The sequence below is a fragment of the Mobula birostris genome, chromosome 23, assembly GCF_030028105.1.
Source record: "Mobula birostris isolate sMobBir1 chromosome 23, sMobBir1.hap1, whole genome shotgun sequence".
NCBI classification, from domain to species: Eukaryota; Metazoa; Chordata; class Chondrichthyes; order Myliobatiformes; family Myliobatidae; genus Mobula; species Mobula birostris.
Genome location: NC_092392.1, coordinates 39,331,318 through 39,344,483, shown reverse-complemented (window position 1 = coordinate 39,344,483; position 13,166 = coordinate 39,331,318). Strand labels below are relative to the sequence as shown.

The 13,166-nt window shown below is 39.4% G+C and overlaps 1 protein-coding gene across 1 annotated transcript in view; it reads left to right on the top strand.

The window, feature by feature from the left end:
• rad51ap1 (RAD51 associated protein 1) overlaps nucleotides 1–13,166 on the top strand; it is a 60,005-nt gene that overhangs the window by 44,440 nt on the left and 2,399 nt on the right. Inside the window, exons 7-8 of the mRNA XM_072241044.1 lie at nucleotides 5,565–5,717; nucleotides 8,488–8,613. Coding sequence (XP_072097145.1) covers nucleotides 5,565–5,717; nucleotides 8,488–8,613 — 279 coding nt within the window. The remainder of the gene's footprint in view (nucleotides 1–5,564; nucleotides 5,718–8,487; nucleotides 8,614–13,166) is intronic.

Sequence of the window (13,166 nt, the reverse complement as noted above, 5' to 3'; positions counted from 1 at the left end):
TGACATAGGTTTTGTTTTGTCCAGGTGGTCTAAGGCCATGTGAAGAGCCATTGAAATTGCATTTGCTGTTGACCTATTGTGGCAGTAGGCAAATTACAATGGGTCCAGGTCCTTGCTGAGGCAGGAGTTCATTCTAGTCATGACCACCCTCTCAAAGTATTTCATCTCTGTAGAGCTTGCAATTTTCTACAGCTTCTTCTGATCCTGTGTTGTAGTTCCTTCATACCAAATAATGACACAACCAGGAACATTGGTAGAAATATGCGAGAGGTTTGGGTGACACTCCTTTGAAATATAGCTATTTTCGTGCCTTCTTTGTAATTGCATCAATATGTTGGGCCCAGGATAGATGCTCAGAGATGTTGACACTCAGCGGGTTCAAACTGCTTGCCATTTTCATTGCTAATCCCTCAATGAGGACTGGAGTGTTTTCCTTTGACTTCCCCTTCCTGAAGTCCACAGTCAATTCCTTGGTCTTACGTGCAAGGCTGTTGTGGCAACACCACTCAACCTATCTCATTCCTGTATGTCTCCTCATCACCATCTGAAATTCTTCCAGCAATAGTTCTTTCATCAGTAAATTTACAGATGGTGTTTGAGCTGTGCCTAGTCACACATTCGATTATTGTAGAGAGAGTAGAGTAGTGGGCTAAGGCACACATCCTTGGGGTGTGCCAATGTTGATTGCCAGCGAGAAAATGTTATTTCCGATCTGCACTGACTGCGCTCTCACGATGAGAAAGTCAAGGATCCAGTTGCAGAAGGAGGTACGGAGGCCCAGGTTTTGTTAATTAGAACTGAGAGTATGATTGTGTTGAACACTGAGCTGTACTCAATAAACAGCAGTCTGGCATATAGTAGATATTGCTATTGTCTAAGTGATCGAAGGCCAAGTGGAGAGCCAGTGAGATTGTATCCACTGTAGACCTATTGTGGAGAGAGGCTTATTCATTCTAGTTTCATGTATTAATATTGCACATTTCTTTATCCTGTAAATGAAATGTTTTCTTCTTTTTTGAAGCTAGGTGCTAAGTATTCATTTAGAACCATATTCATGTTATTTGCCTTGACAATCCAGTCACTTTTTGTTTCAAATAATCTTTACCTCTTCCATTATTTTCCTTTTTCTCTTGAGCTATTTATAAATACCAATGGAACTTTCTTGATTTTACTTGCTAATATTTTTTCATTCATTTTCTTTGACTTTATGATTTTTTTCTTTAATTTCATCCCTGCCTTCCTTCCACTTGTAAGGAGCTTGTGGCATCTGATGAAAGTGTATCTCTTTTGTGTTACACTACATTGACATTCAAAGTGGTGTAGAATTAAAAGTCTGAAACCGTTTCTTAGTGGCTATGTATTCAGTCTGATTGTTCAAATCTCTCTGAATGACTCCCACTCATCTAACACAAATAAATCTTTAAGAATCTGTCTAATGAAGATTCTTAAAAATGTTAATGAAGTTGAAATCCCCTAATATTATTTTTGAACTTCTTAGAAATTTTTCTAAATATTTGAACTTATGTCTTCCTTTGACGTTTAGATCTTGTAATTGCCACATTTTTCCTGATTTTCTAATTAGTTCATCTTTCTAACATCTGTTCACACGTCTTTGTTACTTTGACCAATATTGAAAACATGTCATAGGAAGGCAGTGCTAGCATTCTGTTCTTTGAGCTGTGTTTAATTAATGATACAATATCATAATTCCACATATCTATCTGTACCTGATCTGGCTGGCTTCATTTTCTAGATTTGCAGCAATAAAATATATATTAAGGGTAATTTGTTGCCTTTTTTCCAACCTATTCAGCTACTTCCCAAATAGCTGGCTTCAAGATACTAAGTAATGTACCTTTAGGGGTAAAGGATAGGTACTTTGACGTGACAGATGGTGAGAAGTTATGCTCCAAAAGGATCACTGAATATTATATTAACGATTTAAACTTGGAAGTCAAAAACACAAATTTGCAAAGTATGATTGATGTACAGAATTTTAAGATTGATTCCCATCTATTTGCAATTCTGCAAATGTTTTTTTACAACTTCCTTGGATGAATCACTGGAAAGAAATCCCAATCCCAATGCAAGCGTTGACATTACCCTACAAAACTCAGAGCAGCCTCAAGATTGCTGCACATTCTGCCCTCTACTTCTGATATTTTTACAGTACTGTTGGGGAACAGTCTGCACCAGCTTGCACCTGATACAAAAGCTTTCCATGGATTTCACTTGGGGATACGGTTGTTGGGCAAACAGTTGCAAAAGATTGATTACAAGAATTAATTTTAACTTGTCTGAGTGCTTTTAATTAGACTAACATTTTAAATACCTTTTGAAAATTCAGGATAGTTTGAATGGTTTTTCATGTTTTTTTATTCATTGTTTCTGAATGTCTGAAAACAGCTTAAAAATAGTAAGCTTGTGGGTAGCAGGATCAAGGAGAATCTCAAAGTAATTTATATATACATAAGAAAAATAGGATAACTAAGGAGAATGTAGGTCCACCCAAGGATTAAGGAGGGAACTTGTGCTTGCAGTCAGAGCAAGTAATGAAGTACAAAATGAGTAGTTTACATTGGTATTTACTGAAGAGAAGGATTTGGAGGAAAGAGAAAACCAGGTGGGACATGCTAATGTGCTGGGAGGTTTTGAGATTAAGGAGGTGCTAGTGATGGACCTTCTGAGAAGCATTAAAGTGAATATTTTCCCAAGACCTGACGGCATTTATCCAAGAATATTGGAAGGAATCAAGTGAGTAGATTGCTGAAGCTTTATCAAATATCTTTGTGTCCTCACTAGCAACAAGTAAGGTTCTGGAGAATTGGAGAGTAGCAAATGTTGTGCCTTTGTTCAAGAAGGGAAATAGCGACAGTCTAGATTGAGCCTCACAATAGTGATAGAGAAGCTGCTGGAGAAGATACCAAGGGATAGAATTTATCGTATTTAGAAAAGCAAGGCCTTTTAGAGGATTAGGGAAAGTGAGCATGGCTTTGTGCAGGGTAGGTCATGCCTTACAAACTTGATAGAGTTATTTTAAGGAGGTAACAAAGATACTTGTCGAACTTGAGGCTGTAGACTTTAATTAAGGCATTTAGTGGGTGATTCAGAAGGCTCCGACTAAATTACAAGTTTAAATTCAGAAGTGGCTAACCCACAGAAGACAGAGTAGGGGTGGAAGCTGCTCTGAATGGGCATCCAAGACAAGTGATATTCTGTAAGATCAGTGCTGGGACCTCTGTTGTTTGGAAATATATGTATGATTTGGATGAAAATGTAGATGGGTGGATTAGCAAATTTGTAGGTGACACCAGGATTGGTGAAGTTGTGGATATTGTAAAAGACTATCAAATAAGACAGCAGGATATAGATCAGTTACAAATATGGGTAGGGAAGTGTTAGGTGGAGTTTAATTCAGGCTGGTATTGCACTTTGGGAGGTCAAATAAAGCAGAATATATACAGTTAGTGGTATGCCCTTAAAAGTCTTGAGGTGCAAAGGGATCTTGAGGTCCAGATCCCTGAAAATGGCTATGCATGGACATAAGGTCATAAAGAAGGTGTTTGTCTTCATTCGTGGGGCTATTGAGCAGAAGAGTAAAGAAGTCATGTTGCAGCTATGTGAAACTTTAATCAGACTGCACTTGGAATATTATGTGCAGTTCTGGCCACCCTCTTGTAGGAAGGATGTGGAGACAGGAAATGATGCCTGGATTCAAGGATATCAGCTACAAGGAAATGTTGGACAAACTTGGGTTGCTCTTACAAGAGTGTGAGAGGCTGGGGTGGGGGGAGGTGACCTAATAGGGGTTTTTAAAAGTATAAGAGGCATAGATAGGGTAGACAGAATCTTTCCCCTAAGGTAGAAATGTCAAACACCAGAGGGCTTGCTTTTAAGGTTAGAGGGGGAGAAGTTTTTTTTAATGCCATGAATGGTAAGGATCAGGAATGGGATACCACGGGTGGTCATAGAAGCAGGCAGTTTGGTGGAGTTTAGATAGATAGGTGATAATGAAGAGAATGAAAGGATATGGAGGACACATGGGAGGAAGAGATCTTGTAAAAATTTCCATCAAGATTGGCAGAACATGGTGGGCACTGGATAGGCCATTCAATGACCTCTCACTGGAAAATAGGCCATTGAATGTGCTCTCCAGTACTCTACTGTTCTATGTTAACATGCTGTCAAAGATTTTTTAAACTGGTTTTGGTTGAGGTTTGTTTTGGTACTGACCATAATGACATTTACTATGCATGAATCCCTAACCACAAATTCTGGGCCATTATTCTTTATACCTCAGTAGATAATTACTTATAAATATTTTATCACAGTTGAGATCAATCCACCTGCCTTTCAGTGTAGATTACTTTACTGCATTGATGCACTTAAAGTTTTTTCACCAAATAATCCATGTCAATAAAGATTGTATAGCAAAACTATTGCAAATTTTGTAGTCCAGATTTTAGGGCCTTAAAATAAGATAAGATAAACCCGCAGAAGAATCAATTAGATCGCAGAGCACATCAGGCCAATATGAAGGGTCTCGGCCTGAAACGTTGACTATTTACTCTTTTCCATAGATGCTGCCTGGCCTCCTGAGTTCCTCCAGCATTTTGTGTGTGTTGCTTGGATTTCCAGTATCTGCAGATTTTCTCTTGTTTTTTGATGACATTTTATCTTTGATTTCTATTTAAGTTATTAGAAACCTAATTATCAAGTGCTAATCAGTCCTTAAATTATGGCAATTAAAGCTTGAATTAAATTCACTTTTCCAGCTTGCAAGATGCTCTGGGAATAAAGAATAAATATTTTGAGTAAAGGAACTCAGAAAAGTCAAAGAGCACAGATGTTCAAAAGCAAGCTTTGCAATGCAAGAAGTCATAAAAAGTGGGGTAGAGGTCAAGCTGCTCAAAATATTCAAAAGATTTACTAAATTTTTAGATATTAAGGTAATCACGAATATGGGGTTAGTGCAGGAAAGGAGAGCCAAGGTAAAAAAGAAATGATTTTATGAAGACCATAAAACCATAGGAGCAAAATTAGGCCATTTGGCCCATCGAGTCTGCTCCACCATTCAATCATGGCTGATCCTTTTTTTCTATCTCCTCCTCAACCCATTTCCCGGCCTTCTCCCTGTAACCTTTGATGCCATGTCCAATCAAGAACCTATCAATCTCTGCCTTAAGTACACCCAACGACCTGGCCTCCACAGCTGCATGTGGCAACAAATTCACCACCCTTTGGCTAAAGAAATTTCTCTGTAAGTGGCAGATTGTGTGGGGATGGCCAATTGTCCTTGCTATGCTTCAGTTTCCTACATTACAATGGAACAAACGGGGGGAGAATATCTTTTGCACAAAGGTATTGGACAGAGTATAATATTGCATGATGAAGCATAGTTAATCTGTATTTAAGATTGCACCTTTAAAAAAGTGGTGAAGTCATTGGTGAAGAACTTGAATAAGGACAAATCAAAGAAATTGAAGACGATTTTGCCTATTCATTCTGATGTTGTACTTCATGGTCCCTATTGTTCTGAGCTTACTATATTATTTGTTTTGCAGTTGAAGAATCAGAAAGCAATGGAAGTAACACAGATACGGATGAGGAATTTACTTTCAAAAATATATCAAATAAAAACAAGAAAAAAAATACAATCAAAGTACAAACAAAGACAAAGGAGAAAAAATGTCTCAAATCAAACAGCAAAGATACAGGTAGATTCCACTAATCATTACAAATGAATGTGATTAATCATGCTTTCTGTATTATAATCCCATGTTAAAATTATGGATTAAGACAAACGAGTTAACTGTAGAATGATTGTGGAATGCAAATATGTTAACAATAGTTAGATTTTCATAGATATCTGGAGCCCCATTTATTTTAAGTTCTTTGCATTGCATCAGTGTTTTAGGAAATGTTTACAGTGTTAATAGATTTTCCTATTGTTATTTTGTCAGCTGAGTAATTACATGATTTTCTTTCAATTGAGTCTGACTTCGGTGGTGGGCAAGTTGTTGGAGAAGATCCTGAGAGGCAGGATTTATGAGCATTTGGAGAGACATAATCTGATTAGGGATAGTCAGCATGGCTTTGTCAAGGGCAGGTCGTGCCTTCCGAGCCTGATTGGATTCTTTGAGGATGTAACAAAACACTTTGATGAAGGTAGAGCAATGGATGTAGTGTATATGGATTTCAGGAAGGTATTTGATAAGGTCCCCATGCTAGGCTCCTTCAGAAAGTAAGGAGGCATGGGATCCAAGAAGACCTTGCTTTGTGGATCCAGAATTGGCTTGCCAACAGAAAACAAAGGGTAGTTGTAGATGGTTCGTATTCTGCATGGAGGTCGGTGACTAGTGGTGTTCTGTAGGGATTTGTTCTGGGACCCCTCCTGTTTGTGATTTTTATAAATGACCTGAACGAGGAAGTAGAAGGGTGGGTTAATAAGTTTGCTGATGACACAAAGGTTGGGGATGTTGTGGTTGTCAGAGGTTACAGTGGGACATCGATAGGATGCAGAACTGGGCTGAAAAAGTGGCAGATGGACCTCAACACAGATAAGTGTGAAGTGGTTCATTTTGGTAGGTCCAGTTTGAAGACAGAATATAATATAAATGGTAAGAATCTTGGCAGTGCGGAGGATCTAAGAGATCTTGGGGTCTGTGTCCATAGGACACTCAAAGCTGCTGCACAGGTTGACAGTGTTGTTAAGAAGGTGTATGGTGTGTTAGCGTCATCAACCATGGGACTGTGTTCAAGAGCTGTGAGGTAATGTTACAGCTATATAAGACCTTGGTCAGATCCCACTTGGAGTACTGTGTTCAGTTCTGGTCACCTCACTACAGGAAGGATGTGGATAGTATAGGGAGAGTGCAAAGGAGATGTACAAGGATGTTGCCTGGATTGGAGAGTGCACCATATGAGGATAGGTTGAGTGTACTTTGCCTTTTCTCCTTGGAGCGACGGAGGATGAGAGGTGACCTGATAGAGGTGTGTAAGATGATGAGGAGCATTGATCGTGTGGATAGCCAGAGGTTTTTTCCCAGGGCTGAAATGGCTAACAAGAGGGGGCATAGTTTTAAAGTGCTTGGAAATAGCTACCGAGGGGATGTCAGGGGTAAGTTTTTCACACAGAGAGTAGTGGGTGTGTGGAATGCACTGCCGGCGGCGGTGGTGAAAGCGGATACAATAGGGTCATTTAAGAGCCTCTTAGATAGGAACATGGAGCTTAGAAAAAGAAAGGGCTATGTGCTAGGAAAATTCTAGGCAGTTTCTAGAGTAGGTTACATGGTCAACACAACATTGTGGGCCGAAGAACCTGTAATGTGCTGTAAATTTCTATGTTCTATGTTATATGAAGCAATTTAATTTTCCACTAGTTTGCTTTGGATATCCTTTAAGCATATTTAAGTATCTATCAAATGTGAGAGCACTTACTATGTAGAGAACAAATTGAAATAAAAATAAAGATACTCAATTAAAGATTAGTTTTATATGTTGCATATAAATTGAAACATCGAAACATACAGTAAAATGCATTCAACACACACAAAATACGGGAGGAACCAAAAGGTCAGCTGTACTCTTTTCCATAGATGCTGCTGGCCTGCTGAGTTCCTCCGGCATTTTGTGTCTATTGCTCGGATTTCCAGCACCTGCAGGTTTTTTCTTGTTTGTGAGTAAAGTGGATTGTTTGCAACCAACAGAGTCTGAAATGGGCTGGGGACAGTCCACAGGTATCACCACAGTTCCAGCACTAATATAGTATGTCCACAAGTTACTTACCTTAATCCTGACCATATGTGATTTCTGGAGCACCCAGAGTCAACCCACATGGTCATTGGGAGAACAAACAACTCCTTACAGACAGTGATGAGAAGTGAACCCTAATCTTAAAACTGGCGCCGTAAAGCATTACACTAGCCTCTACACTACTGTGCTACTCCATAATTGCATTGCATTGTAAAATAATGTTAATAAACAGGGAAGTCTATTCTTGCCACTCACCTTCTAATGGCTTGTCAACACACATCAAAGTTGCTGGTGAATGCAGCAGGCCAGGCAGCATCTCTAGGAAAAGGTAGAGTCGACGTTTCGGGCCAAGACCTGACGAAGGGACAGCAACTTTGATGTGTGTTGCTTGTATTTCCAGCATCTGCAGAATTCCTCGTGTCTGCGTTTCTAATGGCTTGTGTTGGAAAAGCACAAACAATGGCTTAGAAGCATATTCCCTTGTGTGATTTCTTGGGAAGTGTATAACTGCAAAGATTCATATTGTCAGTTTTCCCAATTAAGCACCATAGGGCTCCAAAATCGTACCTCACAAACCAGTTCAATTCAGGTTTATTTTTGATGCTTTTTTATACAACAAATTTAGTCATGCCATCATGAACCTTGCACTACCTCATGATTCAATAAAGTACTCAAGTACATCTTCAACATGCTGATAATAACATGTATATAATCAAATTTGTTCCCCTACAGCTCTGGTTCCTGAAAAAAGCAAACCATCGATGTTGACAGAAATACCAATTTCTCCAACATCCCCCATAGCATCACAAGCATCAAGTCCTTCAACTGGACTAAGAAAGCCAAAGTGGATTCCACCAGGTAGCCAATATTATTCCTTTGTTTAAGAAGAGCAATAAGGATAATTCCAGAAATTATTGGCCGGTGAGATTCACATCAATGATTGGGAAGCTGTTGGAAAAGGTTCTTAGTGATAGGATTTACTCATGTTTGGAAAATCATGGACTTATTCACGATAGTCAGCATAGCTTTGTGTAGGAGAGATCATGTCTTATAAACTTGTTTGAGCTTTTTGTGGGCTGATGAAGATGATTGATGAGTTTGGGGTAGCAGTTGTTGACATGGACTTCAGCAATGCATTTGACAGGGTCTGTCTTGGTAGACTGGTCCAGAAGACTAAGATGCATGGGACCCATGCTGTCTTGGTATTGAATAGTTGTTAGATTGAGGTGGAGAGGTGTTATTCTGACTGGAGGTCTGTGACCAGTGGTATCTTGCAGCATCCTGTGCTGTGTCCTCTTTTATTTATGACATAAATAAATAACTTGGATGAATATATAGAAGGTTTGCACATGACACAAATATTGATGGAGTTGTTGACTGTAATGATGTTGTCAAAGCATACAGCAGCACGTAGATCAGGTGTGGAGAAATGACAGGAGTTTAATCCAGGCAAGTGTGAGGTACTGCACTTTGTAAGTTCAAATGTAAGGGTTAAGCATACAGTAAATGGCAGGACCCTTAGGAGCAATGGGATGTACAGAGGGGTCAAAGTCCGTAGCTCCCTAACAGTGGTGACAAGACTATGCCATGGTTGCTTTAATCAGTCAGGGCTGTGAGTATAAGAATCAGAAAGTAATATTGCAACTGTATAAAACTTCGGTTAGGCTGCATTTGGAGAATTCTGTCCACATCTGGTCACACCAATACTGGAAGAATTTGGAAGCTCTGTAGAACGTGCAGAAGAGGTTCACTAGGATACTGCACGCTAAGGTTAGGGTTATAAGAAAGTATGAGCTATGAGGTTGGACAAACTTGGATTGTTTACTCTGGAGCATTGGAGACTGAGGGGACTTCTATCAGAGGTTTATCAAATTATGAAAGGCAAGCTGGGGTAGATATTCTTTGTTTCTTTTCTGGGGTAGAGGACATTGCTTTAAAGTGAGAGGTGTAAAATTCAAAAGAAATGTGTTGGATATTTTACAGCAGAAGTAGTAGGTTCCTGGAACACACTGCCAGGGCTGATGGTGATAGACGATGTGATAGTGGCACTAAGAGGCATGTAGACAGACAGGTACATGAACATGCCAGGAATGGAGGGACATGGGTCATGTGCAACAAGATCAGTTTAGTTTGATTTGGCATCATAATCAACACAGAACCCATGGGCTGAAGTGTCCATTCCTGTACTATAATATTCTATGTTCTAGATAATGTCTGTGTTATCTAAATAATTGAATTTTATTTTGTGAATTATAGCACAGAAATATATTTGGAGTAAGAAGCAAAAGTGCAAAAATTGAAGTTATCAAACAATTTTTAAACAAACACCTAACATTTCAAGAGTGTCCGGGGGCAGAAGAAAGGCAGATGTTATTACTAAGGAGATGGTGCTTGGAAAACTGAAAGGTCTGAAAGTGATAAGTTACCTGGACTTGATGGACTACAACCCAGGGTTCTAAAATGAGTAATGATCTTTCAAGAATCAATAGATTCTGGAAAATTGCAAACGTCACTCCACTCTTCAAAAGAGGAAGGCGGCAGAAGAAAGGAAATTATACGTCAATTAGCCTGACAGTCAGTGGATTTGTGTACTTGGATTTTTAGAAGGCCTTTGACAAGGTGCCGCAAATGAGGCTTCTAAACAAAATAAGAGCCCATGGTGTTACAGGAAAGATATTAGCATGGATAGAGCATTAGCTGACTGGCAGCAGGCAAAGAGTGGGAATAAAAGGATCCTTTTTGGATTGGCTGCCGGTGACTAGTGATGTTCCACAGGAGTCTGTGTTGGGACCACTTCTTTTTTACATTGTATGTCAAGAATATGGATGATGAAATTGACAGCTTTGTGGCCAAGTTTGCAGACAATAGAGATAGGTGGAGGGGCAGGTGGTGTTGAGGAAGCAGAGAAGCTGCAGAAGGATATAGACAGAGTACGAGAATGAGCAAAGAGGTGGCAGATGGAATACAGTGTCGGGAAGTGTATGGTCATGTTCTTTGGTAGAAGGAATAAAATCATAGACTCTTTTCTAAATAGGGAGAAAATTCAAGAATCCAAGGTGCAAAGGGATTTGGCAGTCCTCGTATAGGATTCCCTAAAGGTTAATTTGCAGGTTGAATTGGTAGTGAGGAAGGCGAATGAAATGTTAGCATTCATTTCAAGAAGACTGGAACATAAAAGCAAAGATGCAATGCTGAGGCTGTATAAGACACTAGTGAAACCTCACTTGGAGTATTGTGAGCAGTTTTGGCCCCTTATTTAAGAAAGGTTGTACTGGCATTGGAGAGAGTTCAGAGGAGTTTCATGAGTATGATTCTGGGAATTAAGGGGTATTATATGAGCTGTGATTGAAGGCTCTGATCCTGAGCTCGCTGGAATTTAGGGGGAGATCTGATTGAAAACTATCGAATGTTGAAAGGCCTAGATCGAGTGGATGTGAAGAGGATGTTTCCTATGGTGGGGGAATCTAGGACCAGAGTGCACAGCCTCAGAATAGAAGAACGTCCATTTAGAACAGAGATGAGAAGGGATTTCTTTAGTCAGAGGGTGGTGAATCTGTGGAATTCATTGCCACAGGCTGCTGTGGAGGCCAGGTCACTGGGTGCATTTAAGGTGGAGATTGATAGGATCTTGATTAGTCAGGGTGTGAAAGGTTATGGGGGGAAGGCAGGAAAATGGGGTTGAGAGGGAAATGGATCAGCCGTAATGAAACGATGGAGTAGACTCTATGGGCCGAATGACCTAATTCTGCTCCTTTGTCTTATGGTTTTATAGTCTCAACAATTTTGGTTATCTTGTAAAGAAAATAAATTTGCTTAGACTGCTAACATTTGAAAATTGATTTTCAACTGAGCAAAAGACCATGATAGTTGAATTTAGAATAAATAAGTAGATGTATCGTCCATTTAGAAACAAGATTGTTGGATGGAAAATGACTTAATTCCAAAATCAAGCAGCTTTGATACATTAGTAATAAATTTATATAAAAACATTCAAATAACAAAGCATGTATTGTGGTTTACGTGTGGATCATCTTATCTTGCAAGGAGTGGAGGTGTTAAATTTGAATGTTAAGGTGACGTCAAATGAGATTAAGGAAAGGAAGATATCCAGTTATCCAAACAAGCTAGCTTGGATAGGTAGCCAACACTGAAATATTAGCTATGGTTGCCAGATGTCACAATTTTTTGAGTACTGGCTATAATGACTAGGATTGAGTCAGTGTAGAATCCATTACCGAAAATGGAAGAATTTCATTCAACCAATGTACTTCTCTTCCTGGCTGCACAAGAAATTTTAAGAAATGTTTTACCTTGTCTGGCCATTATCCACAACATTCTTGATTTAGCCTGGGAGGAAACTGCTTCGTAAATTTTCATCAGTTAAAATAATCTCAAGCTAGCTGTTGGCATGTAGGATGATCTGGGCTATTGTAACTTTCCACTAATCCACAATTAAAACTGTTCCCCCAGGACTGAACTTTCAGGTGATGTTAGGGTACTGAGTAATTTGACTAGAACAACACAGATTATTCATTCACCTTGTTGACCATTCTCCACTTGTTCTAATGTTTTGAGTAAAGCATTTCCTTCTGTTTGGGAAGGCAATGTTTTATCGCTGGAGTTTCATCACATTCAGAGTAGCTGGGAGGCATAAATTGCAAAGTTATTACACTATAATTATTGGGTGGGTTTAATTACTCTGACAACATTATATATTCCATTTCCTTTGACATCATAGAACAGTAACAGTAAAAGCAGAGGCCATTTGATGTTTTGAGTCCATGCCAGCTTTCTTTACAGAGCAATGTAGCTGCTCCCACTCCCTTGCCCTTTCCTTGTAGTCTGCAACTATTTTTTCATAGACTCACCTCCCCTTGCAAAGCTTCAGCTGAGTGTGCATAATGCAAAAGAACTCTTTCTCAGTTCATCTCCAGTGTGTTTTGCCAGTTGATTTAATTTTTTGTCATTTTGTCACAGGCCTCTCCCTGTCTAGGTTCTTCATTGTACAGAACACCTCTACCATATCTTCTTATAACTTTCTCTCCTGTTAGGAGTGGACCAGGTAGGGCTGCTTGTCTCCTGGCACCAGAGACTGAGTTCAGTGCTGGCCTCTGTGTGACGTTTGCACATCCTCTCTGTGAATGCATGCGTTTCCTCTGCTTTCCTACCACATTCCAAAGTGTTGCGTATTGCTGGGTTAATCAACCACTGTAAATTGTGATGGAATCTGAGGGGAGATGATGAGAACATGGGGACAAAAACATCTGGGATTAATATAGCATTAGTGCAAATGGTCATCATAGACCCATCAGGCTAAAGAACCTGTTTCAATGCTATCTGACTCAATGAATGTAATCACAGCTTCTACAAAGTGTACAGTAAATATGTTCCATAACCCTGGACCATTTTCA